General features: G+C 42.2%; 2 protein-coding genes across 13 annotated transcripts in view; one reads left to right on the top strand and one right to left on the bottom strand.

The window, feature by feature from the left end:
* CYS1 (cystin 1) overlaps window positions 1-7627 on the top strand; it is a 40917-nt gene extending 33290 nt beyond the window's left edge. The window contains exon 3 of the mRNA XM_024100562.3: window positions 2565-7627. Within this exon, the coding sequence (XP_023956330.2) occupies window positions 2565-2670 (106 nt within the window). The 3' untranslated portion in view covers window positions 2671-7627. The remainder of the gene's footprint in view (window positions 1-2564) is intronic.
* The window catches only part of KLF11 (KLF transcription factor 11), a 45474-nt gene that overhangs the window by 11577 nt on the left and 8307 nt on the right, over window positions 1-25590 (bottom strand). For 5 of the 12 annotated variants that reach the window (XM_065590125.1, XM_005287732.5, XM_042848716.2 and 2 more), the window contains exons 2-4: window positions 25304-25564; window positions 22049-23045; window positions 14592-19527 (exon numbers count right to left, since the gene is read on the bottom strand). In XM_065590125.1, coding sequence (XP_065446197.1) covers window positions 19232-19527; window positions 22049-23045; window positions 25304-25564 — 1554 coding nt within the window. In that variant the 3' untranslated portion in view covers window positions 14592-19231. Of the gene's footprint in view, window positions 1-7811; window positions 7887-14591; window positions 19528-22048; window positions 23046-23402; window positions 23593-25303; window positions 25565-25590 lie in introns of those variants that run through there. The other 7 variants (XR_010600053.1, XR_010600052.1, XR_010600050.1 and 4 more) reach the window with 4 other exon arrangements.

The following is a 25590-nucleotide window of genomic DNA, read 5'->3' on the forward strand; positions in this document are numbered from 1 at the left end:
GCAGGCTAATTAGGACACCTGGAGCTAATTAAGGAGAAGCTGCTAGAATCAATTAAGGCAGGCTAATCAGGGCACCTGGGTTTTAACAAGGAGCTCACTTCAGTTTGTGGTGCGAGTGTGAGGAGCTGGGAGCAAGAGGCGCAAGGAGCTGAGAGGGTGTGCTGCTGGAGGACTGAGGAGCACAAGCGTTATCAGACACCAGGAGGAAGGTCCTGTGGTGAGAATAAGGAAGGTGTTTGGAGGAGGCCATGGGGAAGTAGCCCAGGGAGTTGTAGCTGTCATGCAGCTGTTACAGGAGGCACTATAGACAGCTGCAGTCCACAGGGCCCTGGGCTGGAACCCGGAGTAGAGGGCGGGCCCGAGTTCCCCCCAAACCTCCCAATTGACCTGGACTGTGGGTTCTTCCTGAGGGGAAGGTCTCTGGGCTGTTCCCCAACCCACATGGTGAATCTCTGAGGCAAGAAAATCCGCCAATAAGCGCAGGACCCACCAAGATAGAGGAGGAACTTTGTCACAACAGATAAGAATTTTTTATATTATAAGAATTGACATACAATCAGTGCAATGCTGTGGGCAAAACTGCTCCAAAGCAATTACTGCAGGACTGTGATTGCCATCAGGTGTATGTCCCTTTCAGCGACACCAGGAATGAATTCTTGTACATAGCGAAGAACTCTGGTCTACCAACGAAAGCTATTGAGGTACAAAAACACTGAATCAGTAGAAGCTCCTGTTAAAAAAAGAGTTCTCAGGGATCCTCACTTGCAGTTCCAATTCAGTTTGTTCCACACCTCTTCCTGTCCAGCATGTGAACTATCCGTCTGGTTTCATCTGGCAAACATGCCCTCAGTTTTCCTCTGCAAAAGATGCTATCAGCAATGCAGGTCATTCGTCCCTGCTTTCACACCATTGACTTGGATTTACCAGTCTCATGTGTGTAAACTTATAGGCACTAGGTATCAAGTCCCATTTGCTGGGATGTAGTTGAAGCCAGGCTAGTTGGTATGAAAAACCTCTCTGCTTTCGTACCAGATACACAGGATATGAAGAAATCAGCTCTTTCCTGTTTGTTTTTTCCTCCACAAACACCAAAAATAAACCCACTTCAGGGAAAGCGCTACAAAAACCCATTTCACTGAATGAAACACAGGACCCAGCAATACTCAGCAGGTATTGTCAGAATTGGGAGCTCTGGAAAATTTTAGTTTAGTTTATTGAGAACAAAGTCTCTTGTGGATTAAACCATTTTACCCTTGTAGTGACATTCCTATACAACACACCACTAGCGGTAACGTAGGGTCACAGAAATAGTCGCTTCATACAGCATTGTACAAACATTTATGAACTAACATCCCCAGCACTGCTGTGGAATAGCTACATATTATCCCTCATTGACAAATGGGGAAACTGAGGCACAGAAGCAAATGGACTTGCCTGATGCCACAGAGGGAGATAATGCGAGAACAAGGATTAGAATACAGGATTTCTTGATTAATCCAGTATTGTTGACCCCAAGAGTTCAAAATCATGCAATTTTTTTCAAACAAGTCTTTTTATTTTACCACATGTGCACTGTCCCCCAGATGGCGTCCCACACTACCTCCATGCCCCCAGACCCCTAGCAGGTTCCTGTCTCTGGCCTGCAGGGAGGGGGCTCCCTGCACTCTGGTAGGGGGCTGAGGCCACTACTCAGACAAAGAGGGCATGGAGGAAGAAGTTGTTTCTGCTGTGCTGAAACGTGCTCCTAGGCTCTGCCCCACACAGACACACGCACCCATACTAGGGACACAGGAATTGTGCCCCTGAATCATTGGGCTAACGCTGCATGCAATATTTGGGAAGACAGTTACTTCCGTATTCAAGGATGTGTGTGCTGTTAAACACTATTAGCAAGATGGAGCTTCTTCTTTAGGGCCAAAGCTGGCCCCATGTCCCCCTATGCTTTCTGGGGGCAAGAGGACACAGGAAGTGCAAGATTGTGAGCACTCAAGAGAACACAAGCCTAGAGGCCCAGGGTCTTTCCCCTCCAGCTCTCCATGGTTTCAAAAGAGTGTGTAGATCTGGAGCCTGGAGAAGCTCCAAGCTGCCTGCCCAACAGGCTGCTGTCTGCTCTGTGGAGTGGTAAAACAGGCCTACCGGGTAGAGTTAACTGTTTTTTTTTGTAGTAACTTTTGCGTGGTCAAAACCTCTCCACTGTTCTCCCACCCCTCTTAGCTCAGGCAGGAAAGGGCAGGAGTGAATTCTAGGATTGTCAGCGTACGTAACATGAACATTCCACTTCCAATTACACCAGCGAAAATCATTCCAGTTTCTTCTCGGTGCTTGTTTCAGAAATCACTGTTACCCAAAGATCACTAATGAGCACCTCATGTCTTGGGTCAGAAAACTGAGGCCTGCTTACCATTATAGAATCCATGGTTCAGTAAGATGGGTGAGTTTGTTTTGACTTTTGCACACACAAATAATGCTTTTTCTCATTCCCTGTTGGAGATAAGGGGCTTACTATGTCTCACAGAGCTTGATTTTCTTTTACAGTAAAGACACTTCGTTGTCTCATCCTACAGGTTTCCAGTCAGAAGTAACAAGAAGCCCGAGATGCAATCCCCCATATCGTACGATTACTCTGAAGAAGAGCTCATGGCGAGTATTGAACGAGAGTACTGCCGCTGAGAGCCAGTGCTGTATGATCATAGCTGACAGTGGCACATGTGAGCAAGGGTTCTGCCAACAAAATAACCCCACACACAGTGAGATTGTTCTGAGGAAATGGAAAAGACGAGAATGAAATGAGAGAGAATGTTACCACTCAGGAGGCTGTTAGTATTGTAGGACTTCGAAGAATTCCTCTTTGGCAAGTGCTGAGCAAGAGCACTGATTAACGAAGGAACCCTCACTGACCAGTGAATAAAAGCAATGCGGTGGGGAAAAAATAAGATCTCATTACATTCCTCTTGTAAATTAATATTTAAAAGCCAGTTTCCAAGTAATACTTATGTATGAAGTCTTAAATGTATTGTAAGGTTGAGATGTGCCATTCTGACAGAGTGATTTCAGTCAGAGAAGTGCAGCAAATCATTTGAATAGATACTTACTTGATAGGATATATCCAAAATGTACCTTTCATGACACTTAGCTATGGGTCAAATTCAGGCCTACAGTAAGCAGATTGCAACTCTATACACCAGGTCTGAATTTGCCCCCCCCCCCCCCATTTTTTTTTTTAAATATTCCACAATACAGAAAAAGGGAGGGAAGGGAATCAATCATTCCAAACTTAAGATGCAGGATCTAACAGTTCAAATCCCAGTTCTCTGTCAAACAACAGGTGTGGGATTTGTTCTGATTGTGCATATGGCTCCGTTCCTTCTCGCTCCCCTTTTCCAAAGAGGCAGGGGATTGAAATTGTCAAGAGTCCGATTTCCTTAAAGGGCAAGATTCTGGTCTAGTTTCTTACCTGGCTTACAGAAATGGAAGCTACAGGGAAATCACAAGGACAGAGTGACATGCACATACTGGTCCATTGCCACATGTATGCGCCTGTTGGGTCACCCACTTTGAGATGGGCTTTAACATGATTGAAGAGCAGTAGTTCACAAATCAGCACTCCCGCATTGGAGTTAGATATAAAATACCACTTCTGGCTTACAGAAGAATTTTCATTAGTGCTTAATTTAAAATTCATCACATTCATCACTAAGGATGGAAAAGTAAAACAAAAAATCCTATAAACCCGAAGACTCAGAGGTTTTCAGCATGATTGACGGTGAAGCCTTGCACTTTTAAATTAAGGTTTGTCTTTTTTGGGGGGGGAGGCTGATATACTTGGAGTAGCTGCTTATTATCAGAATTAGAAAAAAAAAATTGTCTGTCCTCTGATGGAACATAACATGTCAGATGAAATCTCCAGGGCAAACGGATGAGGCACATGCTAATGGGAACAGTGGGATACATCTTAAGATTTCAAGATTTGACTTTTCCTTTGTACTTTGGTGTATATTTCACAAATATCTATGTTCCATGTAATTCTCAATAAAAGGCAAAAGTATCAGTTTGAGAGAGACAGGGTGATCAATCTTCTGTCCCTCCAACTTATTTTTTCATGGAGATATCCAGTAGGATTTTTAATGAGTTATCACTGAATATGATTTTTTCTTCCTAATGAGGCATCTAGTTTTATTTTTTCCTCCAGATTACATAATGAGGAACCTGTGGCTCTCTCCAGGTTGTCATGTTCTCCTAGCCAATGTGGCAGAGCACAGATGTCTACATACTGGTTCATAGTCCTCCCCTGCTCAGTGCTTCTTCAGCACACTGATAGCCTTTTAATGAATCTTCCAAGAATATGAAGACAGTAGAGGCAAAGTGCATCTATAAGGGGATGTGCACAATTCTAGAAGGATGGAGAGGATCATGCAGATAGCACAAAACCCCCTACTGACCAGTTTGGATAAGAAACAGTGTTCCAAAAGATGTCCTGCTCATGTAGTCAGATGGTGGGTATCATTGTGGTGTGAACCTTACATAGAGAAGGACAGAAAGGGTCCTGTTGGAGGTCTGGTGTGGTACCCAATCAGACGGAAGTTATACTTAGGGCATGTTTACATGAGGATGTTAGTGCTAATATGCTAAATAAGCTAAAATGTGACTTTAAAGTGCACTAGGTACTCAATTAGCTACTCCACACTAGCTCGCCATGTGGGGACACTGACTGCACACTAAGAGAGCCCTCAGGCAGTTTAGCCAAAGTGCATTATGCTCCTGAGCACAAAGGCACTCAATGCACAATATGAGTGTCTACACAGGGAGTTAATAAGTAGCTAGTGCGGGCTCCCCTCCACCCCCATGTCCGTACACCCTTAATAAGAGGGAAGGGGGGATGAAAAAAAGAAAGGTAGCCTTTCAGAAAGCCATGTAAGTTTAAAGCCTAGGGCTCCCAGCACACTGGTTCTTGAATAGCTTGGTATATCCAGAAATATCCTGCTGTCAGTCAAAAGATATATGTGCAGTTGTTGGGGGAGGTAGCCTAACATTAGGAGTAGAACCACACACAAAAATAGAAAATATGGTAATAACTAGTGCTTGAGTAGAAATGACATTCAATAATATTACCATGTCTGAAAATTACACAAAAGTAATTACATGAATTTATATGGCCACGGTCAGTATTCTATTACATTGGCCAGAATTAAATTAAACAAAATTAATCTCCAATAACCTGCCATGATAGCAAGCAGAATTATATCAGAGTGAGAAGAATACATAGTGCATTTTTTGTAGAGAACGCAAAAAACATCTGAAAATTTCTAAATCTAGTAGCTGTACATACCCATGATGCTGCATGCATGGTGTGTCCCCTTTTTGTTCAGACACTAGCCAACTTTTAGATTTCTACGCTATCCAGGTTTCTTCCTTTAGATTGGGACTGTTCTTGGACACACAGGGCCAGATTCTAAGGGTACCCAGTATGTGATAGGTACAGATGGGGGGAGGAAGGCACAGAGGAACTGGTTGTGGCTTTCTGGTTCTGGGGCCTGGCCTACTTTAGGATGACCACCAAGCTACTTTAAACTGGCAGCTGGCTGTGGCCTCCAGCGTTCATTTTACCAGCCATGAATAGCTGGATGAAAGTCCCCCTCTGGTCATACCCCACTCCCCGCACTCTTCTGGGGAGGCTGGAGAAGGGTGGCACCCCTGTCAGTTGGGCACCGCTCAGGTGGAATCCCAGGCTGGAGAAATCTACCAACTTTCCAGACCCTTTGAGCTGCCAGACCCTCCTGTTATACTGTGTAGGCAGGGAGATCACAGCCTCCTTCAGTATCTGAGACCTCCTCCTGTTCCAGGCTCTGCCTCGCTGAAGTCAGAGTTCAGTTTCTCTCCCTGCAGCTCTATTCAGTAACTGCTCCAGATAAGAACGCTTTTCAGGTTGTCTTAAAGGAAAAACTGTGTTTTGGCAGTTTTATAGAAAGAGAAAATATTAAAATAAAAGGCACGAAGAAATAGACATCCCTGACTGATTATTAGGAAAAGTACCTGGAGGCTGGCAGTAGGTCTAAGGACTGAACATTGAAATCTAACCTGCCTGGCAAGAAGATTTATTTTCTCCCCATTAGCATTTGTGAGGACATCATACTTTAGTCCAATCTGTGACGGCCTGTTGTTCATAAGATGACAAAATTCATTCCTATTTTTAAAAAGCATCTCGTCTAGCCTGTTCCTAAACATATGGGACTGCACTGAGATACACCAGCTGAGTAGCTGGCCTGTCATTTCAGTCATTACCCTTCTACATGATATATACAGCCTAATGTCCTGGAGCAGGGCACGGTATTTAGTGCAAAAAACACTCTCAGTTCTCTCCAAACAAACAACAAAATATTTTCCACAATTTAGCATGGTATCTTCCCTCATCTAGAAGCAGCACTTAAATACTAAATTATACAAATACAGTATGTTCTGTACTTTGCACAAACTAACTACCTTATGTTTAGTGCCATGCTGGCTATTAGCCGTTCTACAAACAGCCACTCCTTAAAAAACACCAAACCAAACCACTGTTGGTCAGAGGGTTAAGGAAAGGGTCACATTTTCCATGGTTACCACTTAAATAGATTACCAGCTGCAGCCACTTAGCTTTCACTGAGCATGGTGTTAAAAAAAAAAAGTGAGCCTTCAGAGCATGCCATGCAAACTAAAAAAAAAAAAAAAAAAGTTCATTAGAGATTTTTATATAAATATTAACCAAAAGGCAAATATCTTGGCTTCTGACCGACCATCTGTCTTGTGAAAAGCAGTCATGTGCAGAGGACCGCAGACCAAAAAAAACTGAAGACATGGTCAGCAGCATGACAACCTAGCAGAAGGCAATTTGGAATTCACAAGATTTATTGGTTGGTCTGTAAAAAGATTAACACTGAAATGGGAAGAAATTTAAAAGCCTGAAAAGAATTCTTAGAAGTTAGTTAACTAGGCCAAAATCTTCCAAAAACAGAACAAAAGCCACTTTTATGCATACTCCATTTGCATCTACTCAACTCCTGATTTACGTGCAAATTGGGGTTTTGCAAATGCAGAACTGCACCTTTGAAGATATAATGCACAGAAATATTTTTTCTTAGCTGCTGATTGTTTTCCATGACATTACTACCGTGATAGGAGCATACCTTGCCATTGAACAAGGAAAAGAAATAAAAAGGGTGTAGTCACAGTTGTAGCATTATAGCCTTTCCTGGAGCATGCACGTATCTGTACAGAAAGGAGCACAAAGACAGCAAGACCTTCAGAGAGGAAACCACTGATTGCTTTTATCTCCTGAAAACAACTAGAAAAAGTAGTTGCCTTTAGAGCAGTTTTAAGAAGGGAAATACCCTCTCATAGGCTGGCTATGGGCCAGCTGACCCTTTTACAGGGCTTTAAAAACTGGTTAGGGGGACAAACTCAGCTAGAAATTGAAGACTCAAAATGGGAGGAGCTGTGACTTAATGTGTAGGCAGGTGATGGGAAAGATTGATATGGAAATTGCCAAAAGCAAGGCATGAGGACCCATTTGCTTGTTACAAGCAGCAATATTTACTCTGTATTTATCTATATGCTTGGTGCGGCAATAAACAGTCTTTGTTGGCAAACTAAAGTGTGTCTTCTGTACTCTGTTAATCAAGACTCACAGCTCTAATAATACAGCCTACAGTACAACCTCGCAGCTTTCACTCAGGTAGGTTAATCAGATGAAGGCTTTTCACAGCTAGTCTCCCTGTCCTCCCATCACCTGGTTCTCCACCTCAGAACTTCCAAAGCAGAAATAAGGATTATAATACCTGAAATGACTTCCTGACACAGACTCCTCAGGTGTGCCTGTCTCCATCAGGGTGGAACTCTGTCCTGGTGTTGCTCTGTTACAGAAGACAATTAGAATGTAGGAAAATTTTGTTTTTCACTGAAACCACTGCCACCAGTGTAGATCCAGCTTGAGTAGGAGTACCCTACCCAGGGGTGGGCCCATAGATGCTGACTCCATGGGTGCTTCAGAAAGCAATGGGAGTCTTAACTAGGCGCTCGGGTAGGATGCTGGTTTAGAGTGCAGTTACACTTTGAAGAGTTCATATGTAAAAAGTGACACCTTTACTCAGCAGATCTGCTTCCTGGGAGCCTTTTCATCTCTACTGACCACAGTAACAAAAGTAGGTTTTAACAGTTTTTTAATAACTGCTGTTATTCATAGAATCAACAGACCAGAAGAGAGGGAGCTAAATTCTATTCCTTCTTGTGCGGCATCACTAGAATTGCTGAGTAAACTCCCATCAGCTGCACTCTTATGGAAATCTATTTATGGCACAGGTGTCCTTGAAGGCGTAGGTCAAAGACAGTGGTCTGTCATGCTGACCTAACCTTTGTAACAGGTGATTATGTATGAGATAGAAAAAGCCCAATCAGGTTGAGTTTGCGGTTAAGAAAACAAATTATCATTCTACTTGTAAATTGAGCACATTTGATAGAGAGAAATTACTGACACACAACAAACATGGAAGGCCTCATGTAAAGAAAAAAAAATTACCTCAGTTCAGCTTAAAGAGTAAATTTTCACTTTCAGGAACATATTCCCTGAGGGGCACTCCTCAAGTTGCAGCTCAGGGAGCCCAAAGTTACTGAGGTCTGAAATCTGGACCCTTAGATAAGGGTCTAGATAAGAAAGTTGCAGATTTAATTAAAGGTATGATTTTATATTATTTAGTTAAACTAGTGCAAACCTTCTTTGCTTTAAAAGTCACTTATTCCAGTTCAAACTAATTCATTAGCTGACAAACTAAACTGAAATAAGCCTGGTTTAAATCAAAGTAAGTGGCCAAGAGGGGTTTGCACCAGTTTCACTAAATCAGGAGGAGGACAATGAGGAGTTCTGTCAAACCTGTCAAAGAAGGCTTGAAATTGTATAAAAGATCCTTGGGTCCCAATCCTTTTTCTCTCAGATCTGCTTAAGCTTCATCAGGGGACGTTTGAGTTCCAAGATTGAGGTCCCAGTTAAGCTAGAAACACCCTGACTATGATATTGGACTATAACCTATGAACTAAATTCTAAAAGAACTCATTGCAACTACAAAGCTCACCATCTCTGCTATATATCTAAACCTCAAGAATTGAACTCATGTCTGTATATATATATAAATAAATAAAATCTTTTAAACCATACTCTTTCCTTTTTTAATAAATTTTAGTTTAGTTAATAAGAATTGCTTAAGCATGTATTTGGGTAAGATCTGGAATATTCATTACCCTGAGAGGTAATGTGTCTGATCCTTTGAGATTGGTAGAACCTTTTCTTTTATATGATGAAAAATATTTTCAGTAATCTTCATCATTCTTGACTTGGGTATCTGGGTGGAGGCCTGAGGCTGGGTTACTTTAAGGGAACTGTGCTGTTGACTTCTGGGCAACCAGTGAGGTACTATAGAAGCTGTTTTGTGCTGTCTTGGTAAATCTAAGTATTGAATATCAGAGGGGTAGCCGTGTTAGTCTGAAACTGTAAAAAGCAACAGAGGGTCCTGTGGCACCTTTAAGACTAACAGAAGTATTGGGAGCATAAGCTTTCGTGAGTAAGAACCTCACTTCTTCAGATGCAAGTAATGGAAATCTCCAGAGGCAGGTATAAATCAGTATGGAGATAACGAGGTTAGTTCAATCAGGGAGGGTGAGGTGCTCTGCTAGCAGGTGAGGTGTGAACACCAAGGGAGGAGAAACTGCTTCTGTAGTTGGATAGCCATTCACAGTCTTTGTTTAATCCTGATCTGATGGTGTCAAATATGCAAATGAACTGGAGCTCAGCAGTTTCTCTTTGGAGTCTGGTCCTGAAGTTTTTTTGCTGTAAGATGGCTACCTTTACGTCTGCTATTGTGTGTCCAGGGAGGTTGAAGTGTTCTCCTACAGGTTTTTGTATATTGCCATTCCTGATATCTGACTTGTGTCCATTTATCCTCTTGCGTTGTGACTGTCCAGTTTGGCCAATGTACATAGCAGAGGGGCATTGCTGGCATATGATGGCATATATAACATTGGTGGACATGCAGGTGAATGAGCCGGTGATGTTGTAGCTGATCTGGTTAGGTCCTGTGATGGAGTTGCTGGTGTAGATATGTGGGCAGAGTTGGCATCGAGGTTTGTTGCATGGGTTGGTTCCTGAGTTAGAGTTGTTATGGTGCAGTGCGTGGTTGCTGGTGAGAATATGCTTAAGGTTGGCAGGTTGTCTGTGGGCGAGGACTGGCCTGCTTCCCAAGGTCTGTGAAAGTGAGGGATCATTGTCCAGGATGGGTTGTAGATCACTGATGATGCGTTGGAGAGGTTTAAGCTGAGGACTGTAGGTGACGGCCAGTGGAGTTCTGTTGGTTTCTTTTTCGGGCCTGTCTTGTAGCAGGAGGCTTCTGGGTACACGTCTGGCTCTGTTGATTTGTTTCTTTATTTCCTTGTGGGGGTATCATAGTTTTGAGAATGCTTGGTGAAGATCTTGTAGGTGTTGGTCTCTGTCTGAGGGGTTGGAGCAGATGTGATTGTACCTCAGTGCTTGGCTGTAGACGATGGATCGTGTGGTGTGACCGGGGTGGAAGCTGGAGGCATGAAGGTAGGCGTAGCGGTCGGTGGGTTTTCGGTATAGGGTGGTGTTAATGTGGCCATCGCTATTTGTACGCGGGGTCTAGGAAGTGGACCTCCCGTGTAGATTGGTCCAGACTGAGGTTGATGGTGGGGTGAAAGCTGTTGAAATCATGGTGGAATTCTTCCAGGGTCTCCTTCCCATGGGTCCAGATGATGAAGATGTCATCACTATAGCGTAGGTAGAGAAGGGGCATGAGTGGACGAGAGCTGAGGAAGCGTTGTTCCAGGTCAGCCATAAAAATGTTGGCATATTGTGGGGCCATGTGGGTGCCCATAGCGATGCCACTGGTCTGGAGGTATATATTGTCACCAAATTTGAAATAATTGTGCGTGAGGATAAAGTCACAGAGCTCAGCAACAAGTTGTGCTGTGTCATCATCAGGGATACTGTTCCTGACAGCTTGTATTCCATCTGTGTGTGGGATGTTTGTGTAGAGAGCCTCTACATCCATGGTGGCTAGGATGGTGTTTTCTGGGAGGTCACCAATGCATTGTAGTTTTCTCAGGAAATCTGTGGTGTCACGGAGATAGCTGGGAGTGCTGGTGGCATAGGGTCTGAGTAGGGAGTCCACATATCCAGACAGTCCTTCAGTGAGAGTGCCAATGCCCAAGATGATGGGGTGTCCAGGATATCCAGGTTTGTGGATCTTAGGTAGTAGATAGAATAACCCCGGTCGGGGCTCTAAGGGTATGTTGATTTGTTCCTGTGTTAGTGTAGGGAGTGTCCTGAGTAGATGGTGCAGTTTCTTAGTGTATTCCTCAGTGGGATCTGAGGAAAGTGGCCTGTAGAATTTGGTATTGGAGAGTTGTCTGGCAACCTCCTTCTGGTAGTCAGACCTGTTCATGATGACAACAGCACCTCCTTTATCAGCCTCTTTGATGATAATGTCAGGGTGGTTTCTGAGGCTGTGGATGGCATTGCGTTCTGCACAACTTAGGTTATGAGGCAAGCGATGTTGTTTTTCCACAATTTCTGCCTGTGCACGTCGGCGGAAGCATTCTATGTATAGGTCCAGACTGTCATTTCGACCCTGAGGAGGAGTCCATGTGGAGTTCTTCTTCCTGTGTTGTTTGTGGGAGGGTATCTGTATATCAGTGCGCTGTTCAGTGTTATCTTGAAAGTATTCTTTGAGTCGGAGGCGGCGAAAGTAGGCTTCCAGATCACCGCAGAACTGTATCATGTTCGTGGGGGTGCTGGGGCAAAAAGAGAGTCCCCGAGATAGGACGACAGACTCTTTTGCTGGGTTGAGTGTGTAGCTGGATAAATTGACGATATTGATGGGTGAGTTAGGGATACCCCTGTTGTGGCCCCATGTGGTAGGTAGGAATTGTGGGAGGAATTGAAGATTTCCATTTTCTCAAAATAACTTTTGGCCACTAAAATAGTGACTGCAATCCCATTTCTTAATCACTATAGGTTTTAACAGTAGACCAGGCTTTAGTTAAACTAGAGCAATTTTATGTGAAAATTTAAGATTATGAAGTCTGATTCTACACAAACATTGTGAAAACACAAGCCTTCCCCCTTGTTAGAGGGAGCAGGCTTAGGGCAAGCTGTTACAAAGTCTGAGGAAAGAGTGGGAAGGTAGCTTCTTAAGGTCTAACCTGCCATTAAGACAATCCAGAAAGAAAAAAAGGGTGGGCACATTTGCCCAAGGGGAGTGTGATGGGATGCCCACCCCTACAAGGCCTGGAGTGGTTAAAATGGCTAGGCAGGCCAATTAACTGCCCAGGCTATACCTGAGGAAGGAGACAAGGAGCAGGCCACAAACTGGAAATGGGCACAGCTGGGCAGGAACAGGAGGGGCCTGTATAAAGCCCAGGAGCTGTGAGCAGCAAGAGGCTGCAAGGAAGTAGGCTGCAGCCACTCCCTGTGGGGAGAGAGCTTGTGCTGGCAGAAAGAAGGGGAAGCCAGATAAGTAGGAAGAAGCCCAGGGAAACACCAGCAAGGAGTAGGAGCATACAGACCTGGACTGCTTGTTATAGGGTCACTGGGCTGGAACCCAGTGTAGAGGGCAAGTCTGGGTTCCCCTACCAGCCACTGGGAAGTGGTGCAGGGCACTGGAGACACCTGCCGGACAGCTGATCCAGAAGGGTTTAGACTTCCCTGTAAGGGGAGGATCTCAGTGACTTGGCTTGAGGGCCAAACCACAAACAGGAAGCTGCAGGTCTGGGAAGGAGATGACAGGTAGACACACCGCCAAAGGCGGGCAGCACCTGGCAAGAGCGAATCCCCTGAGCTGCCCAGAGGAAGCACCATGTGCAATGAGTGGATCTAGTGACAGGAAGACTGAGAAAGGCATCAGGAAAAGCAGAAGAGTTCACACACACAAGAGGCTGAATTAATCATGGAGGAGACAGAGTTCTTGGGAAGGAACCCTATTTCCATGAGATCTTTTCTTCTTCATGGTCTTCCTCCTCCAATGACTTGTGAGGAAAATCTGCTTTTTGCTGCGGGGGAGGGATTGCTGTCGGGTGGTGCACATACGTAAGAATGGCCATACTGGGTCAGATAAATGGTCCATCTAGCCCAGTATCCCATCTTCCAACAGTGGGAGGTGCCAAATGCTTCAGAGGGAATGAACAGCACAGGACATTTTATCAAGTGATCCATCCCCTGTCGTCCAGGCCCAGTTTCTGGCAGTCAGAGGCTTAGGGACACCCAGAGCATCGGACTGTATCCCTATTTTGGTTAATCGCCATTGATGGACTTATCCTCCATTAACTTATCTCATTCTTTTTTGAACCCAGTTATACTTTTGGCCTTCACAATAGCCCCTGCTGACAAGTTCCACAGGTTGACTGTGTGTTGTGGGAAGAAGTACTTCCTTATGTTTGTTGCAAACCAACTGCCTATTAATTAATTGGGTGACCCCTGGTTCTTGTTATGGGGAAAAATAACACTTCCTTATTCACTTCCTCCACTTTAGACTATCATATTCCACCTCCCCTCCCCTTACTTGTTCCTTTTCTAAGATGAACAGTGCATCTTTTTAATCTCTCCTCATATAAAAGCTGTTCCATACCCCTAAATTGTTTTTGTTGCTGTTCTCTGTACTTTTTCCAGTTTGTGTTTTTTTGTTAGGTGGGGCAAGTAAAACAACACACAGTATTCAAGGTAAGAGCGTATCATGGAGTTATATAGGAGCATGATATTTGCGGTCTTATCTACCTACACAACAGTACAGCATTGCTCCTCTTCCCAAATTCAGGGCATGCTGCCAGCTGCAAGCGGCTAGGACAATGGGTACAGACAGGTGTCATAGTAGAATGTTGCAGTGAAGAACTGAAGTAAGAACAAGGCCTCTATTTTCTTGCTTTAAACTTATTTTGTGGATTCTTGTTTGTTTCTACACTATTTGTTCTCTAGTCCAAGACAAAACCAGACTTTTTAAAGTGACTCAGCTAGAAATAAGTGTTGCTGCAATTTGGTTGGTGGGAAGGGCACAGTAGAGAAATAGCAGAAAAATTCTTCCATGATAGTGGACAACTCTTGCCTGACAGACCACTAAAGAAGATATGCCCAATTCAAGTTGCATCCATATCACAGAATAAGTGCATAGGGGAAGGAGAAACCAGTGACACTTCTGTACAGTCTTGGGATACTGGTTTCTTTCCACTGCTAAAGAAAATGGCACTAAAGTCCTTCTATTGGTTTAAATAGAAGAGCAACATGCATCTAAATCTTTTGGACCAAATTTGGATATGTGCACTTACAGCAGTGACCTCATGTGGAATTACGGAGGTGCACATTTTTTGTATCATTAGATTATCAGCATGACCCACACAAGGAGAATTTATTTATAAAAATCTAAGGGCGCCGATCAAATGGCTGTGGAGGGTCTTTCAAAACACAGACACAATGACTAATTATGAACTGCACACCACTATACCAAGTGCTCGAAAAGGGTTATGTAACTGTTAATAAATGGATGAAGCACTGGAAAAATCCAGAATAGGAAAAAGTAATCCTGTATTTGCAGAGAAATGCGCTAGATGATGAACCAACACATCATCTGTCTAAATATATGCCAGATACCATTTTACTTTTACACATTCTTGAACAAGCTAAATGCTTTAAATACTTGTAAATCCCAAATATTTGTGATTTAAAAATAAAGCCACATTACAGTTTTATTAAATAAGTTAAAAACAGTTACAAAAATGTGAAAATTTTAAAATTTATTTTGAAATATACTTATAGGCTCGCAGTAAAAAGACTGAACAAAATTGTGCAGGCATTAAAGTGCACTAGGACAGTTTACCTGGTCATGTTTAATCCACTAAGGCGACTTCATTTTTCTGTTTCTACTCCCTTATACTGTGCAAGAAAAAGTTTCAAATTTTGGCTTAGTTATTCAAGCACATTTACAAAAGTACTTTGCTTCCCTGGGGCCCAACAGTATGAGCGCCTTCAAAACACCTCACAGGATACGTTCAGCCATAGCATTGGGTGAAATATTTCCGCTAATAGAAATTCCACCATAAATGCCTTTTTCAGAGTGTCAAAAACTATTCCCGAATTTGGGTAAAATCTGACAAACAGTTTCAGCCAAAACATCTTGAAATGTGTGTGTGGAATAGTCAAAACATTTCATTTCAATCATTTAGAAACATTTCTTTCTGACATTTTGCTTTAAAATGGCATTCCATTATCAAATTTGGCCAATTTAAAAAAAAAAAAAAAAAGGACCATCACTACAAAAGAGGGTGAAAAATACCCCAAAACTGCCAAATGAAAACAAAAACACTCATAACGAATATAAACATGAAAAGACTGTTTTGACTCTACCTGAAATGTTTCAGTCAATTGGAAATGAAAGCTTTCCAAGTTTCTGTTTGGTTAAAAATTTCAAAAAATTGGCTTGGTTTGCCTTTTTTTTTTTTTAAACTTTTCAGTTCAGCACCCAAACCAAAAAATCTATTTGCTCAGTTCTATTCAGCTATTTGCAGGCTCAGGTTCTAAATAATCACGGTCTAATGCTCACACACAGTTCCTGCCGACTTCTAAGTGGCCCTAACTCCTAAGTAAATAGGAGTTAGAGGTATTGCAAACAGGACACAGGGACCAATGACAACTATGCTTGCACATTTATGGGCAGAATTTTATCCCATATTCTCCTGTGCATCTTTTTCTCTCTCTGACAAGCAAAAGAACAAGACCATCTACAAAATTACTTACAGGGTGTTTCCAAAACTGTTCTGCTACTGGGAAATATCAAAATATTCTGCCAAATTAAAAAAAATTAGTTTACCAAAATAGGTTTTGAAGTTGATATGTCATGTTTGGGTCAAGTAAAAAAGCCACCCAGTCGCACTACAGTCCATAGGCATATTTTTTTTGCTCTTCTCTTCCCTAGAGCATGAAGAGCAGGGCTAATCTTTTTTTGCAATGGAATTAAAGCTTGCATCCTAACTGTCAGTACTCAAACACCACAAGAGTAACAGTCCAAGTATCCACTTTACCAAAAAGAGGAATTACAATGTAGCCCTTTGAAAAATAAACATTTGCATACATACAGCAATACACAAGATTACTCCTGGGGGAATTCTGCAAAATTTTGCATATTTTGTCAAAATATCACGCTGGGTGTTTTTTGAACAGGGAGGGATTGTTAGGGAGCCTCCATCATGCAGACGCTGACTGACCCCCTAGCCCTTCTCAGTCAGACAGGCACATCTGCCCCTGTCCCCACGTCGCCCTGCGCCCCCACTCAGCCACCCTACTTCCCCATGTGTCCCTGCACCCCCACTCCCATTCAGTCCCCACCCCAATCTGTGCCCCCACTTGCCTTTCTGAACTCGTCTGTGACCTTTTCCCCAGCAGCCCATGCTGTCTGTCCCCCCATATCCTGTGCCTTCTGACCTGGCCCCACAGGCAGGACGCTGTGAGGAAGGCAGCCTCTCCTTCTTCCCTATCTGCAGCTGGGGCTGCTCCTGCACAGAAGCAGCTGCTCTCTGTTCTGGCGACACAACAGCCCCTGGTGGGCAAAAGGAGTAACTGCAGCACCTTCCCAGCATGTATTGTCTGCTGGAAAAAAATTCTGCAAAGCACATAAAATTCTGTGCATGCGCAGTGGGGCAGAATTCCCCCAGGAGTACAGATGATCAGCTGTGTCATAATAAATGTCAAATGAACAAGGATTGGACATTTTAAAGGATATGCACAAAAATTAAGTACACTGAGCGCAATGTTTCAATTTAGCATAATCTTAAAATTACCAATAACTATAACCAGAGGCATAAAAACCTAGATATAGGAGTATATTCTGCTGTTACACATGTGCTTCACTGACTTCACATGAACTATAAACTGATTTCAGCACGTTTGCACCAGTCCATATGTGCGCAGAATCAGACCAACATATTGCACAACAAAACAAAGTTTTCAGACTAATGAAGCAGTGCAACATGCAGCACATTTCCAAATATTGATGTTTTATTCATCTGGAAATTTAGATATCTTCTCAAAAGCTCAATATTACTGACAGTTTCAATGTATTATTTGCTGGTAGTAGGAAAGTCCAATCATTTTACTTCAAATTGAAATACTGTTCCATATGGACACTCAGTGGATTTCAAAAAGTGTAATAGACTGAACTTAGTAAACCATTATTTTGCAAAATGGAAGAGAATCCAGCTCATGCTCCGTTAGTTGTGTTGACTGTGACAGGCTCATAAGAGCAAAGAGTAGCAAAAACATACTTTGTCAGTAAAGAGGGAGATGCAACTGAATGCACACACAAGAAGCAGATGACCTGGAGTATGAAAATGCCATTTTTATATTATTACTTTTCAGATTAGAACCACACTTTAAGGAGAAGGCTGTTCACGATAGGAAATTTAGACTCAAATGAAATAAATAAATAAGCTTAAGGCAAAGTCCTTATGAAGTTGTTAATGTTAAAAGATGTTTGCAATAGAAGCAGCCAAGTTGCACAAGGAATCAACCGACAGAACAGAAATATTTGGATTAAGGAAGGTACCACGCTAGTCAAAAAGCTATTTTTAATCTGTTCTATAGCCAATGATTCTGGGTACTAATGAAATGTCAGATGTTACACCAAGTCTGATCTCAGCACTACAGCAAACATCTTTGCTTGTTAATATAATGTGTGTGTGTGTGTTTTCTCTTCTTGACACAGAAGCTGAGTGATCTAGTTGTGCTACACACATTTAATTTTGTTAATCATATTATGCTACTAAAGAAAGTAGCAACAGAGCAGTCCTGCAGCTGGCAATTTTGCAATTCATCTTAGTCATAACCTACTTTGATGGAAAAGAAAGTCCTTTCAACAGGAAGAATATTTCATTTAATAGAGAAGAGTGGTTCTGCATGCAAAATAGCATGATGTATAAGGCCGTAAGAAGAGGCTCATCAGTTTAACAAAGTGGCTGTGTTTTAAATTAGACTTTGGGTGTGTGCTTTTGATACACAAACTGAAGTCTTGAACAGTTCATTACTAGGTGTGCAAGAGTCTAACCTAAACACTATATAAAAAAAAACCTCTAACATTTTAAAAACAGAGAAATACAAATCAGAGATCCAGTTTACTACACAGGACAGCTGTTTTGTCACCATCTACCAGTTTTGTGTTTACAGTAGATTGCAGCAGATTAGCATCAACAAGTAAAAATCTCTTAATGGTGGCAAAATTCTTCAGAAGCAGCTGTCCTTGTGCATCCACTTGAACAGTCTTGGCTCTCCAAACTTTGCTCAGTCAGAACAAAAACTAATCAGGAGTGTGCGTCTTTCAAGCTTCCACCTGAAGTCATAAGGATTTACCACAGCAAAGTGTATGAAACATGCTAAGTGCAATTTTTTCCTTCAAGGAACCTAATTCAATTAATTGTTGTGGATTTCAAGAAGCACACTTTTATTCCTGGAGATTTTTTTTCTTTTTTTGTAAATGGCAACAGGCTTTTAAATCCCACTCCTGCAATCTCATCTGAATGAAGGTCTGACCGTGCAAACTGATTGCTGGATCAGGGTCTAAATGTGTAAAGTTCCAAAACATTCTGAGTTAACCAAGTGTTTATATGTTTATAAAATGTTTTAATTAAGTTTCTTGCGGCTTAGTGAAAAGCAGTTTCCAAACAAAGGGTCTGATTTTGCACACTTTTACTTATGCAAGTAGTTTCAATGACGGCAGGCCAAGCCCTAGCTGAACAAATATAAAATATATTTTGTATAGAAAATACTAGTATATAAAACATTAAAAATCACTTGTTTTACTTTGTATCAAATATGAACAGCAATTGTTACTCAAATGAGTTTTGCTTTTAATACTCTAGTACCCAAATTGTTTCCAAAGAGTTCTGCTTTTCTGAAGTGCTGGTGACTGGATGCCCAAATGTTGAGGAAAAGAGGAACCAAAAAAAAAAAAGAAGACACAAACACACACAATTGAATTCTCATATATCATCAGAACAGAGCCTAAACTGAATAAAATAATTACATACCTTTTTTTCGCCCTACTAAAGAGGCAAATATGAACAGAAATTAAGAAAACATTGTCAATTCGGTTTTAACCATTGTAGCTCTTCCTGACTTTTAGAAAGTTCAGAGAGCAGATTTTTTGTCCAACTAGCCCACTTAGGCAGAGGTTGGTATGGGTATGAGCATGTTCAATGCACCATCACTTTTAGGTTTCTCTGCTGTAGCAATTCTGTTCAGTTTGTCAACCTGTGTCTGCCAACTGGGTATTTTCTTTGTAGTCATATGACGTCGGGCGTGTTTTGTCAAGTGATCACTGCGCATGAAACGACGATCACACACAGGACAAGCAAACTTCTTCTCTCCAGTATGAGTTCTTCGGTGTCGAGAAAGTTCATCTGAGCGGGCAAACTTTTTGTCACAGCCTTCCCAGTTACAGCTGAAAGGTTTTTCTCCTGAATGGATATGGAGAAAAGCAAAACAAGGTTATTTTTACTGATAAAAAAGAAAATGGCTTTAAGAACTAATAATTTAGACTCCAGCCTTGCAGCCACTTAAGCACATATTTAACTTTATGCACACGAGTCCCATAAGATTAAGCATGTGCTTAAGTTGCTGCTGCATCGAGGTCTTCGACAATAGTACATTTATTGCTTTTGTTGATTTTCTGATTCAACAACATTATAAAAAAATGTTGCCAAACAATTCAGAGTTTAGGGGAGAATATTTTTGCATAAAGCTACAATATCTTTTGATTGTGAACTTTGAGAAATGAACCCCTCTACTAGAAGTCAGAGACTGTGCCATGTCATTAGAAAGAACTATAATCTGAAATAAAGTCTTGGATTTGATCTCAATGTCATAATAAAATGCTCAATTCTTCAAAAGAACACAGCAACTCAACTGCTAATAACAATTAAGAACATAATTACTAAGATTTTGGATCATTTACTGAGCTATGTTTATCATTAGATTTGGCAGTTCATCAATTCCACCAAAAAGAAGTTACATTTTATTACTCATGTGGTGTGAAACAGAACTAATGTAAGGGATGATCCTGCATTCCTTTCACAAGCTAAAATTTCCATTGGCTTCACAAGCATTTTGGATGCTCAAGGAACGTAAGCGTTTGCTCAGAGCTTTAACATCACCTTTGCTAGTTTCTGATTAGTGTGTGTAATACTTACACAATTGTGCAATTTTAGAGCTATTCTAATAGCAAGTGATCTACTACCCACTTTTACCCAGCGATAAACATTAATATCCAAAATATACTTACCGATAAATCTGAAAATGTGTGCTCCATTCCACAAGGAAGCACTCAAAAGAATTCTTACATATTAAGGGCTAAGTCCTTCCCCTATTGCACAAGATAATCCACCTCTCTCTCAAAGCAGGAGTAACAGAGGGAAGGGTAGGTCAGCTATTGTTCCCCTGGCCTTCTGCAGGCTCTATTTGCTAGTTAAGAATCACGGCTAGACCAGTGTGCTCCAGCTCCCCTGTACACATGCTGCAGTCATCATGTTAGAACGGATTCATACAGCTTCTTTTTGAACCAGAGGAAAGATGTTCTATAAGATACACTACCCTTATCCCTGGGCCATCCTGCACTGCACCAGGATAACTCAGGAATCCACTACACCAGCCATAACGGCTCTTCCACTCGCACACACACCCTAAAGAGCAACAAGGAAGGAGAGGATTCTACCTCTAGGTCAGAGATCCCAATTTGTGGGGCGTGTTCCCCTGGGGGGCACCAAGAAACATTCAGGGAAGCACAGCTGGGACCAGGGTCAGCCCTGACGTGGGGGTGGGGGGGAGCGGGGAGAGAGCACCACCCAGCTCCACTCTTGGGCCTGGCCCCGGCTGCCAGCCCCGCACCCGGGGCTCCGCTCCCAACCCCAGCTCCAGGGGCACAGACAGAGGTAAGGGGAGGACGCGAGGTAAAAAGTTTGGGACCACTGCTCTAGGTTCTAGTTTAGGGGAATATCTACTCCCTTAAAGTGTCTTTTTCAAAAAGTTATTCTTCCAATGAGGAATTTTAATAAGATAAATTGTCAGATTAAATGGAAATTAAAACCAGATTATGTGCTGAATATCCATAGAGTTAGACCAGGCTCAGGAGAGAACCAGGAAAGAAATACATCTTAAAATAATCTCCCCTGCCCCCTCCCTCCAAAATAAACAAATATAGCACTTCAACATCCTTTTAATAAGAACCCAGAATGCCTGACTTGCAGCAGACCAGGATTTCAGAAGGAGGAAAGGAATTATTAAAACATACTTTGTAAAAATATATTTCTGCCCTGATTGCTCCTCAAAGTCTGGTTAAAGACAGTCCACAAGTATTTGTTATGTTTAATTTTCATTTCAGTTTAACAATTCTATGCACATAGTGGTCACAAACTAAAGCCGACTGGTTTTATTTAACCAATAGTTAGTTGTATTATCCACCACAGTGGAATTCATTACAGCTCAGGACCTGGTGCTCATTCCTTTAGTGAAGTCAGAATGCTAAAAAACTGGAAAAAAATACATCTATCTTAACAGGTGTATAGAGTGGATTCTGTTATGCATAGCCTGATGAACCATAAAAAGACAAACACAAAAACTACCTGTAGGATGATGTGTCACAACACACCCTCCCCAAGAAAACTGGTTTATGTAATTCCTTCAGATCATATTAAATATAGCACAACTCAAGTTTAAAAAAAAACATTTTGGACCAAGTTTTGCTTTAATTTACACTATGTGAAATTCTACTGATGTCAATGGAGTTAATCTGGGGTTTAAGTTACAGAAAAAAAATTGTCCCTTTTTTGTCTGTCCTTGAAGAATATCCTCTACTCTCCCACAATATATGGGAAGGTTTCTATGCCACCCACTTACCCCTCTCAGAATCAAAATACAGAACAACATTCTTCCAACAATATAAGTGAATATTCTTGTAACAAAGGATTTGCCCTCCATACGCACCAGTGTGAGTACGAAGATGGGCTTTGAGGTGGGAACTTTTGAAGTAAGTTTTCCTACAGCCTGGGAAGTTGCAAACGTAATTTCTCCTTCTTGAGAAGTCCACTTGAGGTGCACAGCTTTGACCAGAAGCAATAAAAACTGGTGCAGGAGCAAGAGGCAATAACTTGGTGTTTCCAACAGTCATTACAGTTTGTTGGCACTGTGGTGTCTGTGCAACAGCAGTCTGTGGAAGAACCAACATAACAGTCCCCTGAGGCACAGAAGATCCCATGAGAACAGGCTGAGAAACTGGGGCTGCTTGGGGTAAAATAGGTTGGACAGTAGTTGCGACTGTCTGTGTAGGGGGTTTTATAAAGGCAGAAATCATACGTCTTTGCCTGTTAAAAGGGATCATTTGGCAGATGACTTGGGGGTTTGAAACAGGGGTAGGTAGCAGCTGTGTGGCTTTTTTCTGTAGGTAGTTGTCACAGTTCTTTGGTAAACAAGTCCGCGGTGAAACAGGCCGTATTGGCTGTTGCCCTTTATTGGTAGCGTTACAACTGGAGTTGTGCACATAAGCCTGATGTACTGGTGAAGTATCACTAATTAAACCATCAGCAGTATCCATGTCCTCTGAAACTCTGGAATGTCTTCGGTCTTGTGCTTCACACCAGTCTGTGGAAGTGCTGCAATTGCCTGAAGTTACCTTTGTTTTAACTTGCACAGCAGGAATGTGGGGGTAAGCAGAACTATCGCCCGTATGACGTATCACACTGGTTGCCATGGCCCTGCAAGGCTGAGGGGCAGGTGGCTCAGGTATTGCTGACTTCCGACTGGACTGTCTCTCCATGTTTATGACAGATGGTTTGGCTATGGCAGATGCACAGTTTGTAGAGGTGACTACGCAAACAGATGTATTTGCCATGACTGTCCTTGGCTTGGAATAAGTGACTTGTGAAGAAAGGAGCATTGTAGTCGATGGCTCAACAAAATCAGGGCTGTGGGGTGGGGTCATACACTAGAAAAATAAAACAAAAAAAGAAACATAAAAACCGTCAGGTGTTTTCACAGTGGTTATCAACCTTACTTTAAAAATAAAGAACACGTGATAAAGATCTAGAGTAGAATGAAGAGTCTAAAGAGCCATATTTTAGGAACTATGACTAAAACATGAACTTCTTATATAGAGTGGCTCTTCTGGAAAGTTCAAAAGCCTGCGAGTATCAAGTAAACAGTGACACAGCTGCAATACTGCATGTGTCAGCTCTTTAGGCTCCAACGCCCATTTTCACTCAGATAATGGCTGCGTCTATTTAAATGCTGTACACTGCGCTGTTCTTAGAAAATAGGATAGCAATTCATAGTGACATTATACCTGCTTAATTGCAGGTTGGCAGAGACCTAAATCTTTTATTAATTATTATTCTGTCAGCTGGTAGCTCATCTTTGAATAGATATGTTTGGAACTGTTCTCCCCACTCTTCTTGAGCCACTTCTCCCTCTTCCCTCCACTGCTTCTGAGAATTTATGCCACTTCCCTTCACTGCTCCAGAAGAGACCAGCCACTGCTGGGAGACGAGAATGTGACCTAAGAGGTCTATCAGCCAGTCATCAACCCTCTCAATCTTCCTCCTCCTTCTTCCTAGTTCATTTGCATAATAAATGTCTATTGGGTAAAATGAATTCCTTAACATACTGAAAGATTAAAACAAATTAGCTTTTCTTGGATATCAACTACAACAATACCTATATAAGAAACACAAGAACAGCTATACTGGGTCAGACCAAAGGTCCATCTAGCCCAGTATCCTGTCTTCTGACTGCGGCCAATGCCAGGTGCTTCAGAGGGAACGAACAGAAAATCATCAAGTGATCCATTCCCAGGTACCTGAGAATCAACTGTCATCTAAAGTGGACCAGAACTTTGGAGAAATAATCAGCTGCACGTACAAACACACAGGCTATGGAAGTATCATTATGAAGTGGCAAGTTTAATTTCAACTTGCTTTTATGCTTTATCACAGTGTCTAATAACATTTGTCCTACATTCCAAGGATTCTTTTTTGTATGATCTTTGCAGGTAAATCAATACAGAGTCTACTCCTGGGGGAATACTGCGTAATGCAGAATTTTGCAGAAATTAATGTTGGGTGCACAGAATTTCCTTTCCCCCCCTCACAGAAATGGGCTGCAGTGCTGCTGGTCAGCACTAGGGGCCACTGGACCCTGCAGAGCCCACCTCACACATAGAAAACACTGCCAGGGGAAGGAACGAGCTCCCGGCAGCTGCATTTCCCAGCATGCCCTAAGGGAAGGAGGCAGCGGAAACTCCACACAAGCCTGGGACTGAGCATCAGGCTGTTTCTCCCTCTGGATCCCTGGAGTCTGATGGGTAGGGGGTGGCTGTCTGGGCTGGGGGAAGCCTCAGCTGAAGTCTGGGGGGGGGGGGGAGGGGGAGGGAAGGGGAGGAGGAGAGAACGGCAGGTGTCTGGGCAAGGGCAGGCCCCGCAGCTGGTCTCTGGGGGGTAGTGGATTTGGGTGTATTGGTTGGGGCGAGGGGGTGCCGCATCTGGGCTCTGGGTGGGAGAGGTAGTGGATGTCTGGCCCCCCCCAGCTGGGTGGGAAGAGGGGGCAGAGAAATAGGAACTGGGTTGTCATAGGGGTTTCTTTAACTCTCTACTGCTGGGGTAATTTTTTGTGTGTATCTGTATTGTTACAGACATACTTGCTGACAGGTATTTTGAAATAAATTACCAAAGTAATTGAAACTGGCATGATTATGTAATGTTATTTTTGACAAATAAAACTGGCAGAATTTTAAAATAGTGTGCGCAGAATTTTTATATTTCTAGTGCAGAATTCCCCCAAGAGTAGGAGTCACATGCAATCCTCTTACTCAAAGTACTAAGTAGAAACCTACAATAAACTATACAAATAAGCTGCCCCTGGACATCAGTTAAAATGAACTCTTGATCAAAGTTTTTCTACTTGGATTTAAACAGGAAATCAAAACATTTTGTTTGTGTCATCACATCTATTACTGAAGAGATGATGGAATTATCCAAACTGAGAAATGTATACTTTACATGAAAATAGTAATTACATATATAGACAAGTTAGGAGGTAGATATTACTTTCGACAATAATCAGCATTTAAAAAACAAAGATACTGCTCTCTCCCCAAATACAACAAAATTATTCAATATAATGGGGATATAATAATATAAAATTTATCTGTGGTCATACATATTCATTTTTAATTAGTTTTTTTCTTACCAGTGTAGACAAAAAGTGATAATCCTTTGGTAATTCAGAGGCAGCTTCTGCATGCATGGTGAAGTCACCTGAATCTGAGATGGGTGTAAGTGGCCTTATCTTTAATAGGTCACCTTTCTGTGATCTTTGACCCCAGGAGCTCATACAAACAAGTGCCTGGACTGCTTCTATGTCATTCTGCTCTAAGGTGCTACACGTAGACCTTTCGCTGTCATGACGCTGTCTTTCACGTATAGATTCATATATGTCCACAATGTCAACCTAAAGGCAATCGGATCATTAGCTGT

Source organism: Chrysemys picta, chromosome 3, assembly GCF_011386835.1.
Source record: "Chrysemys picta bellii isolate R12L10 chromosome 3, ASM1138683v2, whole genome shotgun sequence".
NCBI lineage: Eukaryota > Metazoa > Chordata > Testudines > Emydidae > Chrysemys > Chrysemys picta.